This window comes from Neophocaena asiaeorientalis, unplaced genomic scaffold, assembly GCF_003031525.2.
Source record: "Neophocaena asiaeorientalis asiaeorientalis breed wild unplaced genomic scaffold, Neophocaena_asiaeorientalis_V1.1 scaffold150, whole genome shotgun sequence".
Lineage (NCBI taxonomy): Eukaryota > Metazoa > Chordata > Mammalia > Artiodactyla > Phocoenidae > Neophocaena > Neophocaena asiaeorientalis.
The window spans coordinates 16,328,821-16,351,459 of record NW_020176571.1 but is presented as its reverse complement, the minus strand read 5'-3'; the positions used below and the strand labels follow the sequence as shown (position 1 = coordinate 16,351,459).

Sequence of the window (22,639 nt, the reverse complement as noted above, 5' to 3'; positions counted from 1 at the left end):
AGAATTGTTGGGAGGATTATAAAAACCATAGGTACCATGTTTAACACAGTCCTTGGCACAGAGTAAATGCATAATAAATGTTAGCTTTTATTAGTACTAGTCCAGTCCCTGGCATATCATACACCATTTATTTTTAGGAGTGTGAACGGAGTTTGATTAGAGTAGAAGACAGAGGATTGATTTTTACCTGAAGGGTTTGATAAAATGTTTTATAAAAGAGATGATATGTCAGCTACATCTTGATAGATGAGCACAAGTTCATCAGCAAACAGAGGGGTGGGCTCACCAGGCCAAAGAAGCAGATGAAAAGGCACAGAAATATAAAAAAGTCCATGACTTATGTAGAGTGAATGGAGAAAAAAGTTGGTCTCATACAAATTGTGTTTATGCAGTTAAACTCACGAGCACTTTCAGATATTCACTGATTAATATCATAAAGCAAACACACACAAAAGAAATAAAAGAATAGCCCCTTTCTAACAATATACACTCAAAAGCACTGAGATAGACTTTGGTCGATTCAGAATTAGGTATTTCATTTTATTAATAGCATCCTTTAAAAGCTTGACAGTAATTCAGGGCCTGTGTTAATATAAGTACCTATTTGATCATCTGCGTATTTATAGATGGCTATAGAGTGGTTCTTAACTCTCCGACTGGATTGACAAGTGTTTTATATGAATGTGACCATTTGATTCAGGTTTAAACTTGAATTTATCATCCATCCTGCCTCAGTTGCAAGGTATAGTGAGAAAAGTCTAGACGGCAGATTTCGGGTCTGGACACTGTGCAGCCATGCTGTGAAAGTAAACTAACTTCCTGGGACCTTACTTCCCTCCCAGGATAAATACAGTCCGACAAGTTTTTGTTTATTTGTTTTATCCCCACTGATCCAGGTACTGCTGTGAACCAGGTGCTCTGCTGGGGGGCTTTGCATACAGGATCTCATTTAATCCTCCCTGTAACCTTGGGCTGACCTCTGGCATCCTTTCCTCTGCCCTGAGCTTCTGCCATTGGCTGTTCTAGGACCCAGGGCAGCTGTTTTCTTATTTTAGTCGTGCTGTCATTCTCTTTGGCTGGGAACAAAACGAATGAGCCATGATGTTTTCATGTTCCAAAATGGGCTTTGGAGAGTACAAATTTTCCTAAGTTTGGAAATGCCTTTTAAATCCCCCTTTGCTGATATATTTACCAACAGAGTACAATGGGCTTCTGACTTGATGGTTGCCCAGACTCCGTCAACTGTCTATGTCTTTGGTCTCTTTTCCTAGTGCAATATTTTATATGTAATAGGAATTAAAATTATGTTTTGTGGAGGAAAATATTTTATCCATTTTTGCTTTACCAATTTGTGATTCTTGTGATTGAATAAACCATCATTTGTAGGTACTGGTTTTGGACATTTTTACCATTTTATTCCTTCTTGAGTTTAACATGTTTGCTATTTATGGATCTGCTGAGATATAACCAATGCTTCTAAAGTCTTAGCTTCCTTATTTCTAAAATTAGGACAATGAGAATGTATACAGTCCCCATCACACAATGTTGCTAAGATTAAATCAGGTAATATGCATGAAAGTGACTTATATAAAGTATTAGACAACTGTTGCTGTCTAATACTTTTGTTGTTGTTGTTAAAAAAAGTTTCTTTTTCCTCTTCCTTTTCCTCTCCCTGTTTCTCTTTCTCCTTCCCAAACAGTTCAGTTCTAAAGCCATTAGGTGGGTCAGCACAAGGTAGGCGTCTACACTGGAAGCGGGGGCATGCTGGGGTAGTCCATAGAAAGGAGTCAGAGCCCAGGCAAGGTGGGGAAGGTCCACGCACTGGGGAGAGACACTCACAGCAGGTGTCAGAGCCAGAGTGGAGTGAGAGAGAGACTGTGGAGAGATTAGTTAAGTGGAGGGGTATTGTCTGAGTCTGTTCCAGCTGCTGTAGCAAAATACCACAGACTGGTTGTCTTCTAAACAACAGACATTTATTTCTCACAGTTCTAGGGGCTGGGAAGTCCAAGATCAAGTTGCCAGCCTGGTCATGCTCTGGTGAGGGCCCTCTTCCTGGTTCATAGATGGCAGCTTCTCACTATGCCCTCACATGGTTGAAGGGGCCAGAGAATTTCCTGGAGCCTCTTTCATAAGAGCACTAATCCCATTCATGAGGGCTCCATCCTCGTGACCTAAGTACCTCTTGAAGGCCCCACCTCCAAATACCATCCGTCTTTGGGGGTTTATGATTTCAGTATATGAACTTTGGAGGGAACACAACATTCAGATCATATCAGGGATTGACCCAATAAGTATTAAAGATAATGAAACTAAGTATAGATGTGTGTGTGTGTGTGTGTGTGTGTGTTGTATATTGTGTCTCTCTGACTGCTGAGAGGACCTGTAACAGCCCAATAACAATGAGCACATCTAACACCCAGGTCTTTATATCATTCTACACTAAAAGGAACCAGGACTCACTGAAGAAATTGTTACTTCTAGGGCTGTGGCAGGAAAAGTAAAAGTTGAGTCTAGAACTTCTTCTTGTGTCAAAAAATCAAAGAAATGCTCAAAGAATGATGGAGATCTGTCAAAAGTTTACAGAAACCAGTTTGAAGGGGCTCCCACTGGCCAAATTAGGCACAATTTAAGTATCAAAATAAATAAAGATAGCAATGAATTAGAATGCATTGAATAACACAAGGAACCATGAATCCAATACAAGTTTATTGAAGAATGGGATATTTATATAGTTTCAAAATAACTCCCCCTCAAATACTTACTATTAACAAAGGAGAAACAGAAGATTTTACAGTGGAGAAGCCAAAAAGACATGACTTTAATCAAGAGATCAAAGTAAACATCAGAAGTAATGAATAAAGTGTAAATCCCTTGCCATCTGATGCAATGCAGTGAGAAGAACAGAGTAACACCTCTGTGCTATATCTACCAAAGATGCATAACTTACTCTAACCATGAGGAAGCAAAGGACAAGCCCAAACTGAAGATCAAATTTCAAAATAACTAGACTGTAGTCTTCAAAAGTGTTAAGATCATGAAAGCCCAAGAAAGTCCTCAAACTCTTCCAAACTAAAGGAGACTAGAGAGAAGTGACAACTAAATGTGACATGTGACTGTGAACTGGGTTGTTTGGTTTAAAGGGACAGTATTTGAACCACTGGAGAAAGTTGAATGGGATTTAAGGATTAGATGGTAGTGATGTATCAATGTTAATTTTCTGATTTTGATGCTTATAGTGTGGTTATGTAAGAGAATGCTCTTTTTTAAATTGAAGTATAGTTAATTTACAATGTTGTGTTAGTTTCATCTGTATAGCAAAGTGATTCAGTTCTCTCTCTCTTTCTCTCTCTCTCTCTCTCTCTCTCTATATATATATATATATATATATTCTTTTTGGATTCTTTTCTATTATAGGTTATTACAAGATATTGAGTCTAGTTCCCTGTGCTATACAGGGAACTTGTATTTTATCTATTTATCTATCTATCCTTGTTGTTTATCTATTTTCTATATAGTAGTGTGTATATATTAATCCAAAACTCCTAATTTATCTTTCTTCCCCCCACCACTATCTCCTTTGGTAACCATAAATTTGCTTTCTATGTCTATGAGTCTATTTCTATTTTGTAAATAAGGTCATTTGTATCATGTTTTTAGATTCCACACATAAGTGATATCATGTTTGTCTTTATCTGACTTACTTCACTTAATATGATAATCTCTAGTTCCATTCATGTTGCTGCAAATGGCATTATTTCATTCTTTTTTATGGTTGAGTAATATTCCATTATATGTGAGTGTGTATGTACCTATATATTAATATATATATGGTATGTATATATATATATCTTCTTTATCCATTCACCTGTTGATGGACATTTAGGTTGCTTCCATGTCTTGTCTATTGTAAATAGTGCTGCTATGAACATTGGGGTGCTTTTCAAATTAAGAGTTTTCTGCAGATGTATGCCCAGGGGAATTGCATGATCATATAGTAACTCTGTTTTTAGTTTTTTAAGGGAGAATGTTCTTGTTTGTAGAAAATACATGTTAAGTATTTGTGGATGATGGGCATCCAGTCAGCAACTTATACACAAATGGTTCTTGAAAAAATATTAATTCTCTTCACATTGTACTTGCAACTTTTCTGTAAATTTGGGATTTTTTCAAATTATATATATATATATATACATGTATTTATATATAGCTATATATATAATTCATATAAAATTAAATTTTAATAGAATTTTTAAAATATATAATTTATACATAAACATATATATAATTCTCCTATTTCCCCATTTTATGAAAGTTCTCACCAAACCAGTTTTCTGTTATCTGTCAGCCTCCCCCCATAGCTAAGTAAGTTATTAAAAATAATTTCTAATAAATTTTTAAAGTCAGATTTTAAAGTACTGGGATAATAATATAATTTATACATTATAATTATATTATAATTTATAATTCATCATTTTAATAAATAGGAGATATAGAACTCATTCATCTAGGTGACCAGTTAAGTAGCTATTCTATTCACAACTTTCCAAGTATAGCTGGCTGTATCTGGGCTCCACCTTTGCAGAAAATTACAGGCTATGCATTCCAAGAAAGGACTCATACCAGTGCATGAGAGCCAATTGCTGCATTTTCAGAAATGCTGTAGGCCAGTTTTAAACACAACCATTGTGTAAAATTAAATTACATAAACTTAAAAAAATCAATTATGCTAAAAAGAAAGGTAATGCTCAAAACTCATTGCATCCTAGTTGTTTACTGCATTTTCCTATTACCTATGCTCATGAGGTTGTTTATGACTATCGTACTCACATGGTGGAAATATTCTATAAGGAGGTACTGCTGCCCTTCCCATCTCCAGTTCAGTGACATCACATTGGTAGCTTGCAGTTAGCCCTTAGTTCCATTTCACTTGGCTAACTTATGCCTGGGGCATATAAGGGTAGCTCCCCTTTTTCCTGCTCAAGGTGGGAATAAATTGAGAAACAAGACAAGGGCCAGCAGTCAGAGAACCAAGTAAAATCTTTGTTGTCAGTAAAGTCTGGGTTGGAGGAGTTTAGCATGAGAACAAAAATGGATACAATAACTCCCTATCCTCTAATCTAGGCCTGGGAACCTGAGGGAAAGTTAGTACTCAGAATAGATATTTACAGAGAATGGAGAGAGGAGAAAAAAACACCCGGACATTTTCCTTTTTCTTTTTTCTTATCTCTCTCTTTCTTTCCCCAGAATCTAGAACGCAAGGATTCTATAGTATTGAAATATTGAAATAACAAAACTGTAGCAGATTTTTTGCTTTAATTTCTTCTTTCTTTTCTCTGTTTTCTCATTAGAATTTTTCTTTTTCAGGTGATTTTGCACCCAGAGTTCCTATCCTCCACCAGCCCCTTGTTACCCATGGATTATGAAGAGTTTGTCCGAGGTTGTCATCTTGGAGTATTTCCATCATACTATGAACCCTGGGGTTATACTCCAGGTATGTGACATGTATAGATTGTGAAGTGTTTTAGATTTTATTAGTATATTATTTTATGCACATATATGTAATATTTGATATGTCATTTCTAAATGATATGTCATTTAAAACTACAAAACCAAAACCTTAGTAGAAATGGTTGGATCTATCCCAGGGGTCCATTTTAAGTTTTGTAGCTCCTGACCTAAGAGTAAGGACATAATACATAATCTTTTATGTAAGTATAGGAGATTGTGGTTGGGCATATTTTAGGTAGTATCTGAATTGTTGCCTCATTGCATTCCAAAGAAAAAGAATGTTTTATAAAGATTATATCTTCACTAGTCCTACCCATTAATATGAAGGCGAAATTAACTGCAAGGAGGTTAATATGAGAAACAATTTTTGTTTCTAAAATTGTTCTAAAATTTATTTCAGAATTCTTTGTTTTAATGAAAGGATATATGTATCTTTTAATTAGATAACACATTCATATGGTTTTAGACACAAATAGTATAAAGAGATGAACAGTGGGAAGTCATCTTCACACCCTTGTCTTTCAAAAATGAGGTACTTTTAACATAGAATGCCAGTTCAGTGGTAGGTATTATGCCCAATGACATAGTTCAGTTCAGACCCTCCACCTGCCCCCCTTTCTGTTCGGATGGTGGATTCTCAGATCCACTATCTATTTTTCTTTTCTGGTCCCTACTAGCATGGTTGCCATTAGCATCAAGAGCCATCAATTTGTATTTGTACTGAAATGCCTAATTAGAAAAGAAACAAGTACTTTAAATATATGCCAATGCAAAGAAGACAATGATGGCTTTTCTATCTTCTTGGTAAACAGCGATTTTCCTCCCAGTATAGATATAATTCCATTTATAATTGTAAAAGAAAAGGCTCAGAAAACATATTTATTTATAATGAATACATTTTGCCTTCTTCATCTCAATGTCATTATAGGCCAAGTAAAGGGCAGCAGCAGTCAGGGTTAGAGAGGTCATAGACTGAATTATGAAGAAGATTTTTTTCTAATCTTTACATGTTGATCCCAGAATTTTAGTGTGGAATTTAAAATTCTGTATAAGTAGGATACTATAATCTTTACAATAGGAGTGACATGAAGGCTCTTCATCTTTTGACATAGGTCCTATTCTATTGTTCTAGGCTCCACCAAGAATGATTTGCCAGCAGCTGTAAAACCATTAGAACTTTTGGGGGAAGTTTGAAAAAGAATTATCCATTCTTGAAGCATGACAGAGAAAAGTTATTGATCTAACTCCTCCAGCTACCTCTCTTGTAGTTCTAAAAATTGTTCTCCGCACAAATTCCACTTTTGTGAAGGCAGTGTCTTCTTTTTTTAAAATTTTTATTATTTTATAATTGTTTTTATTTTTCTAATGAAATGTTTCACTTAGTGTGAAAGTGTGCATATATATATATAGATGTATATATCAATATATATATATATTTTTAACATCTTTATTGGGGTATAATTGCTTTACAATGGTGTGTTAGTTTCTGCTTTATAACAAAGTGAATCAGTTATACATATACATATGTTCCCATATCTCTTTCCTCTTGCGTCTCCCTCAAGGCAGTGTCTTCTTACCTATGAAATGCCCGCATAGTTGTCTTAAATTGCTTATAATAGAGTATCTTTTGAGATACACGAAAACAATTCACTTGATGAACTTAAAACTTTGTTATAGGCTCTTATTCCTATTATTTCTAGGAAGTAACATAAGTTACGATTGGAAATATTGAGAGCAAAGAAGTACAAAACCAAAGCATGAGTGACCAAGGGAATGTGGGAAGTCATTTATATTAAAAGAGAATGTATCTAACTTACAGCAGCCTTTCTGCCAGAATATCATTTTATAGGACAAAGTTAACTTAACATGAAATGACAGAGGAAATATATTTAGTGTGTTAAGATAAAGGCCAGCAAATGTGTTGTGAAAAATAAGTAGATGGAAAAAAGGATGTGAGAAATGTGTACCCTATAGTGAATGAGTCATTCTCTGTTTTAAATTAACCAAAGGGGAATTCCCTGGTTGTCCAGTGGTTAGGGCTCCATGCTCTCACTGCCGAGGACCCGGGTTTGATCCCTGGTTGGGGAACTAAAATCCCACAAGCCTCATGGAGTGGCCAAAATAAATAAATAAATAATAAATTAACCAAAAGAAGTTGGTCCCTCCTTATTTATAGAAACAACAAAACCTCTGGTGGTATACATTTGGCATTAGCATATTAGATACGTCTCTAACTTTTTTTACATAATTGTTTTATGCTGTACTAACTCTCACTCCAGAAAGTGTTAAAATCTGTGTTTCGTGTTTTGAGAAAACCCAGTGAAGATAAACGCTGACTTCATTAAATTCACTCAGGGAACATATATTGAGCTTACATGGGTCCCTGGCATTTTATTATATGGCTGTCAATGAGTATTTAATAGAAATAAGGATCTGTGTATTTCCATAGAATTGTAGGCAAAATTTTTCTGGGGAGGAGTTCCAGAGTTTTCATCTGATTCTCAAATGGGTCAATAATCCCCGCCCCACCTTCCTCTGCTCTACCGTCTTCCCTCAAATTCGGAAACCACTGTTCTCTAGACCTAAACCAAGAGGAAATACTTGCAGAACAGGAGTACATGGGTCATGAGGAAATCTCTTTTTATCCACTCATCCCCACTAGCCAACCAAGAGAAATTCCATAATAAAATATAAATTTCATGTTAACAATTCAAACATCCTTCAGTGTGTTAACATGTCTTAGGACACATCTGATATTGTCTAAAAAAAGGGTTTTGACTAAAAGGTGGTAGAAGATTGAAAGAAACCATGGGTTGGCACCATGAGAAAGTGGAGCACCCGAGAAAGTGGAAGGGGTTGGTGGCAAGAGAGGTGAAAATGTTGGAGGAGCTGGTTCTTTCCAAAACATATTTACATACCCCGTAAACTTGCCAAGTACTTAGTGACACAAGCTTAGAACAGAGCAAAAAACAAAGCCAGCTGGAATGAGGGAGGCAGTGTAGGGTAGCAGTTCTGAGCAAGGGCTCTTCAAATCCCAGCTCTACCACGTTGCCTGGCTTGGTGAAGTTGAGGAAGCTATTTAATCTCTCTGTGCCTCAATGTCTTCGTGTGTAAGATGGGGATAATGGTAGCCTAACTTCCTAGGGTGGTTGAGAAGATTAAATTAGTTCATGTATGTAAGGAGCTTAGTACCGTGCCTGGCATAAAATAAATGTTGCTATTACTAGGTGGACTGGGGCTTTTCCTTCTCTGTGTGTGTAAGAGGATGTTGTTGCTGGTTTGAAGCCAAGCCTTTGTCTATTTCCCCTGGCAGCCGAATGCACTGTGATGGGTATCCCCAGTGTGACCACCAACCTCTCTGGCTTTGGCTGTTTCATGGAGGAGCACGTGACTGATCCCACTGCATATGGTGAGGATTTTCATCATGAACCCAACTGGGGGAGAAGGGACCTCTAACCAAACAAAGCACGGGGTCTTTACAGAGCCCGACTCTAACGCTATCTTGAGGATTAAACTTTTTATACTTCTTGTTTAATTAAAAGTAGATTTCATTATATGGTCCATAGAAAAGATTCGAATGATATTAATATTGAACATATTACTCAAATGACAAACTACAAAAGAAGCGCTAAACTTGGACAAACATTGCCTTTTCACCTTTTTATTTTTCTGAACTGATTTGGCCCTCTATTACCTAGAAGTGACAAGCACAATAACCATGGCTTTAGAGTACATGTATCGATCAGCATAATTCTTTTATAAGTTCCATGCCAAGTTATCAAAATTCACATATAAGATGGCAGATGGTATCACCATCTATATGTCCATGCAGCCTAGCAGCAAGAAAAGTTAGAATGGGCTGGATGCTCTGCCTGGGCATTGCCGATTCTCTGGTCTTTTAGAATTGCATTATCACTGTTGTCTTTCCTTGGCTGACAGCTCTGGTCCTCACCCGTGGCTGCACAGTGGGGACACTGGGGAACCTAAAAAGCACTGAGACCCAGGTCCCACCCCGGGGATTCTGGTCAGTGAGCAGCCCCAAGGATGATCACTGATCCGAGGTATCCCTGTACTGCCAGATTTTCTTTAGCAAGATCTGTTTTGTTGGCTGTGTGTTGGTGACAATTTTGAGCCATTGGAAGGAAATCACAGGAGAAATACAGTCTCAGAAGGGAAAAGGTAAAGCAGAGGCAGTAGGGGAGTCAGGGAGTGGATAATCACGCAGTTCGCGATAGACCCTAAGGAACAGTAGAAGTGCTTTCAGGTTAGCCTTATCTTGACTTGCGCTCTGGCTTTTGTGTGCCTCAGGTATTTACATCGTTGACAGGCGATTCCGCTCACTGGATGATTCTTGCAATCAGCTGACTCGGTTTCTCTATGGATTTTGCAAACAGTCACGCCGCCAGAGGATCATTCAGAGGAACCGGACCGAGAGGCTTTCAGACCTTCTGGATTGGAGATACTTAGGCAGAGTAAGCAAGTTTATGATAACACACAGAGGACCCCTTTAAAAATCCCACTGGACGATAAAAGAATTGATTCGAGGTGTAATCTGCAAGGTCAAGTCTGTATCATCGTTAAGATCTCAGTGATGTTTTCACGTACTTAATATGAATACCTTTGAACTTCATGTGAATTCGCAAAGTCCCAACCCCAATTTTTCATATTTAGTTTGAGACCAGAACAGCCAGTCTAGCAGCATCTAGCCATGATCTTACTAATTATTCTATCACCTGGGCTTAACTTGATGCTTTACAGGGTTTCATGAAGATGAGGAAATCAAGGGAAAAGTCCCTAGTTTGTTTCACTCTAAGAGATAATATGATCACATTCCTCAACTACAGTGGGGAGTGGAAATAATCTTGTTTCTCAAAATGACAGGTACAGGAAATACCTCCTTTCAATCCTGCCATTAGCTTATAAATACTCAGACGTTCATATATCTTAGCAGTGGATGATTTAATAAAAACTAAATTGACTTTGCCTTCACATAATGTATCTGCTTAGATACTGCTCAACTCTGGCTGACAAATGACAGATACGGCCATCAGCTGAGTATCTACACACACTAATGCCAGTAGTCACGCTCATTTCCACCCAGGAAGATTAATTTTGCTGTCTTCATTTTATAATGAAAGCAGGATGATAAGCCCCTTAGAAGCTATGTTTCTTACGTAAGGTCGGAAGCAGGATTTAAAGCCAGTGTGTCTGATTATTCAGGCCCCGTCTTTTTCTCCGTGCCACACTGCTTCTCTATAGAGTAAAACCAATGTTTTCAGTCTCCTTAGTGCTCAATTCAGAGTTCAATAAAGCCAGTATGTCCTTCCCCTCCAATTTTTGATAGTATTTCTTTACTTATTCCCTGAAAAATGATAAAGCTATAAACTGTCATATTTTTTTCTGATTCTTAAATTTAGGATGAATAAAATCTGCCACTTTAAAAAAGATATATTTATAAGTAGGAGAAAAAGATTTTATACATCAACTTGGTTATTGAGATATAAATATATAAATATACATCTTTTTTAACCCATGGGTTGGTTTTCTATCATAGTATTACCAGCATGCCAGACACCTGACATTAAGCAGAGCTTTTCCAGATAAATTCCACACGGAAACCACATCGCCACCAATGGTAAATGTTTTATGTATTGTTTATTTGTTTTGAAAGCTAAATGTCTTACATATGGTAAAAGTCCTAACAATACCTTTTATTTGGAAGTAGCTAAATTCACAAACGATTGTACTCTTTCATAGTGTTGCTACAAAGCAGACAGAGAAACTGACAAATCAGACCAAGTCTAAGCCCTCAGTTCAGAGTTAGCTTATATACACAGGCTGAGAAGTCAGCTAATCCATGCCACTGGAGAAGCACTTTCATATGAAAACTCTCCTTGCCTGAGTGCCTGAAACCTCTGTTAGACATCCATTCTTTTGAGGGTTGTCAAAAAATAAACTGGCCTGCTCTCATTGGAAGTGAATTTGCTATCCAAGGAGATGTTGAAATGTAGGGCGACGACTTGGCAAGAGTAATAGTGAATTCGAACACCACGGGAGAAATTGGACTAGATGAACATTTATGCATGGAGATTCAACAGCGCCTACCAGGGAGTCTTCCTCTAATTTTCCCTTAGATATTTATACTCTTAAGGCTAGAGCAGATTACTTGTCATCACATTCACTGAGAAGGAAACACAGCTTGAAGTAGGGCAGTATCAGGCATTTCTCTTCAGTGGAATTAGTCCTTACAGGAGTCTACACAGAGGTCCAAGAGCTAAACTTCTCTGTTCCCTACCCACCAGGTGAAAACTTAGGTGTAAAAGATGAAACCCATATCATTGACTATGAGATCTATTTTAGCTTAGCAGTTCCACACCCCACAGGACCCAACATCTCACGTAAATCCTCACAGATAAGCTTCTATGGTCTCCACAAGGAATGTGAGCAATTACAAGAGTCATCAAATTCAAGGATTTCCAAATACTAGAGACCTTCATCAAGTATTTATAGATCCTCCAAAAGCAGGTGTAATTTTTCAATCAGGAGCCACTTTCACTATAAACAGTTTTGCCTAATACCTTATATTCCACCTCTATTTGGTGTCTGGGGACCAGATCTAGAACGTTAACCCAAGGGAAAATTTGCTCATAGAGAAAATGAAAGAGTTTTGTAAATCCCTCAGTATACAAATTCCACTTCCCATGTCCATGATTCTAACAGAGTGACTTGCTTAGCTTATTCAGAGGTGGTCACTGCTCTTGATGATAATTCAGCTATATTCATTCATTTATTCAACTAATGCAAATAAGTATATAATAAGTATTGAGCTCCTATGCTCCCTAAGTGTAGGACTCAGCTCTTTTTTTTTTTTTTGGTATTGCTTTCAGGTAAAGTATCTGAGCCTTGAAATGAGCCTACATGTATGACATAATAATGTCTAAAAATAGTTGAAATCCAGAGTGATATGTGCTGTAACAATTTTCACATTTGTCCTCCTGATTGATGAAGCGTCTGCACTCCTAGAGAGCAGGGATCTTATTTTTCATCTTTATTTCCTCCTGCCCCATAGGTGGTGCTTAGTATGTGTTTATCAAATGAGTTATCTCAGAGCATCTTAGGAAGAAGGGCAATTGATTAAAACCTAGTGATGTTTGCTCATTAACTGAAATAGAAGGAACGGGTGGTCAGTGAAGTGGCCTGACTTCCAGGAACCTTTCTAGTGGGTGTTGTCCATGGAATATCCAGGCTGCTCATGTTCTGGAATTGGATTGAGCAAATCTGAAGGATGACATAGACACTGATAATCTCAACAGTGTATCATGGCAGTTGATATTAAAGGCTCTGGGACGATAACAGCCCTGGAACCACTCTTTGCTCTACCACTTACATGCCGTTTGATCTTGGGCAAACCATTGGCTTCTTGGACCCTCAATTTTCTTCTGTCAGCGGAAAGAACAAATTGGTCAGAGATTAAATAAGATCACATGGGGCTTCCCTGGTGGCGCAGTGGTTGAGAGTCCGCCTGCCGATGCAGGGGACACGGGTTCGTGCCCGGGTCCGGGAAGATCCCACATGCCGCGGAGCGGCTAGTCCCGTGAGCCATGGCCACTGAGCCTGCACGTCCGGAGCCTGTGCTCCACAACAGGAGAGGCCACAACAGTGAGAGGCCCGCGTACCGCAAAAAAAAAAAAAAAAAGGTCATATGTATATAGCCCCTGGCACATTTCAGTGCTTGATAAAAGAAAGCTATTTATTTAAGGAGTCTCTCTTGAGCGTGGTTGGACCAGAATCAAGATAAATCAAAGTTAATAGCCCCTGAACAGACCAAAAAATCCAACTGTGTTTTTTATTAAATGCACATGCCAAGTGTGTACATCATTGAAAAATCAAAAAGCCATTCTAATGTTTTGTGTCTTATTTTTGTCTTTGGCAGACAGAAGGGTTTAAATATCCCAGGCCTTCCTCAGTACCACCTTCTCCTTCAGGATCTCAGGTCTCTAGTCCTCAGAGCAGCGATGTGGAGGATGAGAATGAGGATGAAAGATACGATGAGGAAGAGGAGGCTGAAAGGGATCGGTTAAATATCAAGTCGCCATTGTCTCTGAATCACGTTCCTCGTGTGAAGAAGAAGCTGCACGGCGAATACAAGAATTGAATTCCACTCTGGTCGAACAGGCTAATTCAGTGAGAACATAGTAAGAATGATTACTGAAAGAAATGAAAATGTCACGTGGTTCATTCTCTTCTCCTCAGTATAACAATGGGATTTATTCTCTGCCTAAAAAGTGGAGGAGATTAAGTGAACGGCAATTTTGTAATTTATAATAAAATCCAACTCCTTTTACCCCTGTCAGTTCGGGCTCTAGGAAGAGTGTTAATTAAAGGAGGAAGAATGGAAGTGTTTTTTAAATGGTTATTTTAAGCGATAAGAATTTTCATTTCCTAATGCTGATTTTTAGTTATCATCACCATAATCCTTGGCTTAGTGTTTTGTTTGTTTGTTTGTTTGTTTTTTGCGGCCTTTCACTGTTGTGGCCTCTCCCGTTGCGGAGCACAGTCTCCGGACGCGCAGGCTCAGCGGCCATGGCTCACGGGCCCAGCCGCTCCGCGGCCCGTGGGATCTTCCTGGACCGGGGCACGAACCCGTGTCCACTGCATCGGCAGGTGGACTCTCAACCACTGCGCCACCAGGGAAGCGCTACCTGCTAAACCAATCTGCCATTTCCCCCACAAAGGATCCTGATCTTAGCTATGAATGTGTTCTACCTTTATATTTCAAGTAATTTGGTCTTTAGTGATTATTTTTATTTTTCACATGAGGCAGAACCATGAATTTATACCTAGCTTTGCAGACAATCAAATTCCATAGGACAGTAGCTACCCTAAATCCAGATGTTGATACATATTAATGCATATGTACAAGGTCACTTCTCAAGTTAATGATCAGGAGATGTTACCATTGTACTGTACCATCTGACTGTAACAGTTTTTTTCTATTGCTTAAAAGGAAAGCCTTTTTGAAAACTTGGTCAGTCTTCCATAGGTGATAAATTGTTAAATCCATATGAATAAATATATCAATATTTAAAGATTTAACTGCATTGATAATGTTTAAAATTCTTTTAGACATTTAAATAAGATAATATGTGCAAAAACACCTACTATAAAATAGTGCCTTATGAAGGATAACATTTAAAACTATCTTTTAAAAAAAGTAGCCAAAAGAAAATAGAGAGTCTACTTAATTATAATAAGGACAATGTCTCTGAGACATTGTTGAATGAGTGTAGTTAAACATATTAATGCTTTAAATGTAGTTAAACATAAATCAGCAAAAAACAAAACAAAACAAAACCCAAACCCCACATTCACTCATGGATTGTTTTTTCCACAACTGAATGTTGTTACATTTAGATCACAGTGAATACCTTGGTTGGCCCAGGTCTGTAGGGGCTCTAAAAAAATTTAGGTCTTCTCAGTGCTGGGTTGTTGATGGCAATAAGGGAAGAGAAACAATGACAGTGTGTCAGATGGTGCAGGACCAGTGGAAAACTGCACTCCAGCTCTATCACCCCGTTGTTAGGGGAGAGTAGAAGAATGGCAGATACAAGCAACAACTCAGGTCAAAATGGAAGATCGTTGCAAACTTCCCTAGTTTAGAGGTTTGTAAGGAGGGAAAATAAATTACCTAAAGCCTAATCCTTAAAAAATGCCCAATGGATACCAATTAACCCAACTCTCCAAGCTCTGCAGAGGAGATCAGAAAAAAATATGAAATAGATTTGTATTACAATCCAAATACTCATTTGCTGAAGTGCCAGAAAGATCTCATGATAAAATGGGTTTCACTTTTGCAATAACCATGAAAATATATCCCTAATAAAGTGGTGCAATGTGTGTCTTCAAGTGATACTCTTGATTGGTAACTGGTTGATCCACGGCTACTGAAAGCATGAGCTATACAGAAGCTATAACTTCTTAATAAAAAACTTTAAAATTCAAGTTTTTTTGTTTTTGTTTTTGTTTTTTTTTTTTGCGGTACGCGGGCCTCTCCTGTTGCGGAGCAACAGGCTCCGGACGCGCAGGCCCAGCGGCCATGGCTCACGGGCACAGCCGCTCCGCGGCATGTGGGATCCTCCCGGGCCAGGGCACGAACCCATGTCCCCTGCATCGGCAGGCGGACTCTCAACCACTGCACCACCAGGGAAGCCCAAGTTTTTTTTTTTAAATGAAAGAATAGTTCTTTGATTAGAAATTAGTACAAATGGTATAGGACACATGGAAATGACTGATTTGCAAACACCTGGCTTCGAGTGGCATGTGTTAAGAATCAGTTTCTACCCTGTACTTGGTCCTCTATTCAGACAGCTGCTGCCACCTGACTCCAACCCCTTGCTCCAGTCACTTAGTTACCCTTTCCCCAAGACTGACAAAGCCTGGTGTCTAGTTGCTCTTTCCCCAATATTGACAAAGCTCGGTGAGGAACAACCAATAGGATTATTAGGTGACTGTGTGTCTAGCACAGCACCTTATACACAGTAGTTGCATAAATGAATGGTCTTACTGGGAGAAACATAGATACAGAAAATTGATGCTCTTAAAGTATGTATAAAAAAAGAAAAAATAATAAATAATGTATGTATCCATAAATTGGAGGACAGGAAATATGGAAAATTGTGTGTGCCTGGCCAGCTGACAGCAAGACTTTTTTTATGCATTGTACCACCCTTCCTTCCATGGTAAGGGCTAGAGTGAACAGAGCTGGCTTTACATATACAGATGGGAATATAAAATATTACAAGTGCTATACTAGTAGCTTTCCTGGACACAAGGAGGTCTCAGAAGAGGGATTGGTTAAGTGTACTTGAGGAGATTGAAAGCGACTTCCTAGGATGATCCTAAATTTCTGTGAAGTAATGTGGGAGATACAACTGCCCACTTCACATTGTGGTTGTAAGGATAAAATCAAGTTAGACGTGAACATTTCCTTAAGGGATTTATAGTCCAGTAGGAGGAGACCAACAGGTTACATTCCCAACTCCTCTTTCTCCTGAGGCCAAGGTAAAATAACGTAACTCAGGGTTGGTAGGATATAGACTTTTATTTCTCATCAGCAGGTAAAGAAGAAATGCTAGTTGGAGGCTGATTTTAACCTCTCACCTTCTCTCCTTGCTTAGGATCACTATGGTGGGGGAGAGGAGTCATCCACTGGGGAAAACCAGGGGAACAGAGAGTAATTGAGAGCCCACCCTGGAGGCCACGTAGCCACAGGGGAAGAAGGCTATAGAGGCAAAGAGGGGAAGAGCAACTGGAACGGGGTGAAAGGGGCTGCAAGTCCTATCTGGAGGTGGGGTATTCTAGTACATGGACCTGCACAGGGGGCATATATTTTCCAATTTTAAAAGACAAGCCATACAACGTGAAAAGTTTTGAGCACTGATCACTTACTCATTTCAGTTTTGAACAAGATAGAAACAAAGAGAATTGCAAAGACACCCCCGGAGAGATAGAAAGTTACAGCAAACCGGGCACATGCAACTACTGGGTTAATGTGCATATCTGTACAGCAGAACAATGTTCAGGAAATTCAAGTACTTGTAATATTGTAGCTGATATTATAACAGCCGTTGGTCATTTAGACAGCTTTTACAAACTCTGTTTCAGTGGGAAATACTTGAGATTGTTCTAGTTGTAGAAGAATTACTTTGTAAGATAGACTTTAAATGTATTCTGGGACTAGACATAGTATTTAAGTAGTCCATATGTACAAGTCTATGTCAGGTGAGTACATAATTCTCAATAAACTGGACATATACACTGTCTAGAAAATCCACTTTAAAATCAAACAATAATTAATGACAGGCACCTATTATAATGCCACATAGATTTTTTTTTTATTGCTAGCATATTATTTTTTTGGCAGACATCAATGTTACATTAACTTGAATACAGTTTCATTATTCAATTATGAAATGAGATACAGACAAATCTTATAAGCAGGGTTTTGATTACTTAACACAGTAAAATTGTAATTCTAAGTTACAGAGACATTCACATAATGATATTCTTTAGCTACTGGCTAATAGCTATATACTGATGACAATAAGAATGGACAATACTTTCTACTTGTGACATTTATCAATAACAACTCTCAAGTAATTAAGTCAAAAATAATGAACATGATGGTCGTATTGTAATTCCAAATAAATATACTACATGCTTGCTGTAGGTATGTGTGTATTTTATTTTTCAGATAGTACTGAACCCTAGTTGAGTTAAAAAAATGAATAAATTAGGCATATTACCATGCATTTTGTATCAGGGTGCCTTTATGTTATGTTTTTATGTCAAATAAAGCCTAGAGTTCTAGTCAATTAGAGTAAGTAGTGTTTGAGTCTGTTTAGCCATGGAAAATGGGTTACCTCTAAAAAACTGCTTTGTTTCTTTTGTACAAGAGCAGCGTGTGTTTCCATCTGCTTATTTCCCAGTAACTTTTAGATCCTTGTTTCTAAACTGAATTCGGGGAGATCCCCAGAGAGCACAAGGGGGAGCTTCCAGCTGTAGAACCTTCCACTGGCTCCAGTCTCACCAAGGGTCCCCTCTCTCAGCAACCACACTGCAGTGTCTGATCACAGGGCTTCTTCCCAGTCATCCCTTCCCTCTTCCCTTCCTGACAACTTACCTCTCCTGGATACTAAAAGAATCACACTCTACTCTTTCCCATCTTGCCATGCTTCCCCGCCTCACCCTCCTTGGAGGTGAGAAAAGGGGGAAAAGGAGAGGAGATTCTAACAGAATGAAAAAAAGCAACTAAGAATGATTAGATCAAGATGGGTATTTGTTGTCACAAAACGAAAGAACACTCTCAAGAGTCTTCAACCTAATAATTATAAATGGGCTAAAAAATTCAAGAGTAAGACACAAGGCCATCTAAACAGGACCTGAAGCAATGGAAGAAAGCAACGATGTTCTCACTAAGAACTCAACATCACTTTAGCTTCTGAAAGAATAAAACTAGCTGCACATGTTCCTAAGATTACAAATGAAGATAAAAAGGGTCCACAGGCTTTATTCACATGGTTCATGTTTTCAACAAGAACAGAACTATAATTGAATGGAATCTGGTATATTTTCACCAGTTTAGCAGACTATCTTCTAGGAATCTGGTTTGATCAAAGTTTTCTTCTCCAGCTGTAAGGATAAAAAAAAATACATAACATAAACATGTACCCTGTGTTTTGTAAGAAGAAAATATAAGATGAAGAGAACCTCAGGAGATAAACATTTGCCCCCCTACATTATGTCAACTCAGGCACTCTGCTATGGAAACCACCCCCAAATTGGATTTTGATTGATTTTGTTTCAAAAATTTCCCCCTCAGCTTGGTATGCATTGAGGAATTCACATCTGACATGTGAATCTCTACAGTGAATTTAACTATTACATGGTGTGTTTGGTAGAAATCTGAAAAGGCCACATGCCTTGCTCTAAATATGCCTCATGTCTAAAATACCCCTCAGTAGAACCATTTACTTGCATCAAGGTACGGTTTCTGTATTTCCTGTTAAAATGCATTTTAGCTGGGAAAGATGACAGAGGAACACATTTGCACATATTCTCTTACAAGTTGAACTAGATGTCTGGGGTGGAAGTAAGACAAAAAGAAGGGACACTTGTTAGCTGGGCAGGACTGCACAACTTCAGAGCAGGAAGAATCACCTCTGGGGTGGAGACAGCGGACTGAGATGACAGCAGATTCCTGGGACTAAAAATGGGTTGAAGGGCTGAAACTGAGGATGGGGAAGGGAGAGGAAGCTGCCAGAGGCAAACTTCTGTTCCTCATTTTATGTAAGGTCATCTCTAGAGAAAACCACTTTCCCTTAGTTAGTTACAATATGGTTGGAATATCTGAGTTATAGTTTAACCTGAACTGGTAGCAAACTTCAGAATACTGCTGATTATCAGCTACTCTATTTTTTAAAAAAATTTTATTTTTCTATTTTTAAAAATTTTTATTGGAGTATAGTTGATTTACAATGTTGTGTTAGTTTCTACTGTACAGCAAAGTGAATCAGTTATACATATACAAACATCCACTCTTTTTAGATTCTTTTCACATATAGGTCATTTCAGAGTATTGAGTAGAGTTCCCTGTGCTATACAGTAGCTCCTTATTAGTTATCTATTTTAAATATACTAGTATGTATTTAAAGGAAAGGAAAAAATAAAAAAGAAAGGAATCATCCCTGTATATCCTCCATTAAGGTAACAATCCACTACTTAAAATAATAATCCACTACATAAAATAAGTCCAAATAATACCTAGGGACTTCAGAATAAAAATATTAAAGGTGACTAGTGATTAATCTATCATATGGGAATCCAAAACTTTCCCATCCATTTAGACTAATAAAATTTTGTTTCCCCATTTCATCATCAGAGACAAGCCACTTCGGAAACTTCAATAATTAAAAACTTGAATTTATTCTCCAACAAAGACCTGAAATGGAGACCTACAGTCACATTCTTCTGTAAAGTTTCTAATGAAGATTCCTCTCCTCCTCTTTAAAATTAGCTCTACCTTCTCCATTCCAGCTCACTTTCCTTTCTGGCTCTGCACATCCTCCCAGCAATTAAATCTCAGACTTCACTAACAATCCATCTCCAACCTCACTGTCCTCCTACTGACTTCAAAAATCAGTAAGAGGGACTTCCCCGGCATTCCAGTGGTTAAGACTCTACCCTTCCACTGCAGGGGGCATGGGTTCCATCCCTAGTCAGGGAGCTAAGATCCCGCATGCCTCGCTGCGCAGCTGGAAAAAAAAAAAATCAGAGTGCCAAATGCTGAATTTAGAAAAGACCACCTTGGATGCAGCATCTTCTACCCATGATTCAACTCTTTCTCACCTTTTCATCACAAGAATTCTGAAAGCCATGCCAGTAAGCATCCACTTAATCTCTTAACTCTGCAGTTTACCTTCTTTTCCTAAATTCCCTCGAAACAAGGTTTCAGACGGGCAAGGCAGCAGCAAATCATACCACTGGGCAGGGGCTGAGCAGAAGACTTGTGAACCGTGATTTAATGACCCTTCCTACCCAACACAATCTTCCTTCTCCTTTGATTTCTGTACTCTTACTAAGCATTCTGCTATATTTGATGCTTCTCATCACTCCTTTCTTGAAACTTTCCATCCTCGACTTCTTAGATTCTCTTTTATTCTGGCTCTCCTCCTACCTTTCTGCCTGCTCCTTTTGAAGTCCCTTCACTGATATGATTTTCCCCCTTTCCCTTGATCTCTGGGTATTCTCCAGGGCAAATCCTTTATTATCTGCCCTTTTCCCACTACGTCTGAGGCCTAGGAGAGAGTTCCATTTTCATGTTTCCAACCTTTATTAACTGGCTCTGAATTTCCAGTTGTTCCCAAACCTGACATCATCAGAATAATGTGAGTGAACTTCTTAAGGATACAGATTCTGGGGCCTCACTCAAGTAGTATGGAATCAGACTCTCTGGACCTAAGGCCAAGAAATCTGTATTTTCAGCAAGTTCTACAGAGAACTCTGATGGAACCAGTCCACATATGGAGAGCAGAGAACCAGTGACCTATACACCTTTATCCACTGGAAAGTCTCCATCACCTCAAACTGAACCTTAATTATAACCACAGGCATTTTCATTTGTCAGTATCACCATTTTAAACTCACAAAAACACTTTAAAAATGTGCTTGACTCTGGATTCTCTTTCGTTTTAAAATTTTATTGAAGTATAGTTGATTTACAATGTTGTGTTAATTTCTTCTGTACAGCAGTGACTCAGTTATACATATATTTTTTTCATATCCTTTTCCATTATGATTTATTACACGGGTATTAAATATAGTTCCTTGTGCTCTACACGAGGACCTTGATTTTTATCTGCTCTTCCTTCCGGTATGCCTCAGGGCTGAGCCTCCATTCCCACTGACCTCATTACTCCACTCCTGAATGACTGCCTTAGTTTCTCACTGACATCATCACTCTGGCCTTTCCTCTTCAACACCATCCATCTGAGAGGCGGCAGGGCATAGCTGAAAGAGCTACAGCATCCCACAGGCCTGAGTTAAACTCCCCATATCACTTCCTGCTGTGTAAACTCCCCATATCACTTCCACTCTATGTGGACCTTAGGAAAGTATATACAGCTCAGGAAGGGTCAGTTTTCTGGGCTATAAAGATTAGCATTAATATCTGACACACAGTAGATGTTCCCATATTGTAGCTATTGTAACTGCTCTTATGGTTACCCTATAAGCAATAACCAGTTTCATCTTCCTTCATCATGTCCTCTTTCTGGTAAAAATCCATGGACCATCTGATTGATTCTCAGATGTAGAATAAGTTACCCCCTGTTCTTTTATCCCAGTACTAGTATGTACCTGCAATGTGATAGTGGGCAAGCTACTCAATCTTTCTGTGCTTCTATTTCCTCGTCTGTAAAGTGTAGATAATGACAGTGGGTAATTCTAGGAGGTAATTCATTTGTTACGGATTAATGAATTATTAATAAATGTATTAATCCGTATCAAGTGCTTGGAACAGTGCCTGACCCACTGCATTATAGTAAAACCCTCAATAATTATTAGCTAGAGGGAGTAGTAACAGTAGTTGTAGTCATAGCTATACTATGGCCATGACTCTCACAGTCTACTGTCCTACTGACTGTTCAAACTGCCTTTTCACTGCAAAGGCCATTCTCATTCTTGCTTTTGTTTAATCCATTTTCTTCTCTACCTGTCACAGTGCCTGGCACCTAGCAGGCATAAATGCAGATTTGCTGAATTCAGTATTATAATCCCCTCCACCCAATCAAGTCAGCCGCGGACCTTCTCTGATTTCAGAAGACCTCTCTAGGGCTTCCCTGGTGGCGCAGTGATTGAGAGTCTGCCTGCCGATGCAGGGGACACGGGTTCATGCCCCGGTCCGGGAAGATCCCACATACCGCAGAGGGGCTGGGCCCGTGAGCCATGGCCGCTGAGCCTACGCGTCTGGAGCCTGTGCTCCGCAACGGGAGAGGCCACAACAGTGAGAGGCCCGCGTACCGCAAAAAAAAAAAAAAAAAAGGAACTCTTTATCCCCACTTCTTCCATTTGC

General features: G+C 38.6%; 2 protein-coding genes across 2 annotated transcripts in view; one reads left to right on the top strand and one right to left on the bottom strand.

Annotated features, from left to right (window-relative positions):
* Positions 1 to 13,732, top strand: part of GYS2 (glycogen synthase 2) — a 57,537-nt gene extending 43,805 nt beyond the window's left edge. The window contains exons 12-16 of the mRNA XM_024733243.1: positions 5,365 to 5,491; positions 8,822 to 8,917; positions 9,817 to 9,980; positions 11,063 to 11,143; positions 13,442 to 13,732. Coding sequence (XP_024589011.1) covers positions 5,365 to 5,491; positions 8,822 to 8,917; positions 9,817 to 9,980; positions 11,063 to 11,143; positions 13,442 to 13,663 — 690 coding nt within the window. The 3' untranslated portion in view covers positions 13,664 to 13,732. The remainder of the gene's footprint in view (positions 1 to 5,364; positions 5,492 to 8,821; positions 8,918 to 9,816; positions 9,981 to 11,062; positions 11,144 to 13,441) is intronic.
* A 3,939-nt stretch (positions 13,733 to 17,671) lies between these two features.
* SPX (spexin hormone) overlaps positions 17,672 to 22,639 on the bottom strand; it is an 8,902-nt gene continuing 3,934 nt past the window's right edge. Inside the window, exon 6 of the mRNA XM_024733409.1 lies at positions 17,672 to 18,699. Within this exon, the coding sequence (XP_024589177.1) occupies positions 18,641 to 18,699 (59 nt within the window). The 3' untranslated portion in view covers positions 17,672 to 18,640. The remainder of the gene's footprint in view (positions 18,700 to 22,639) is intronic.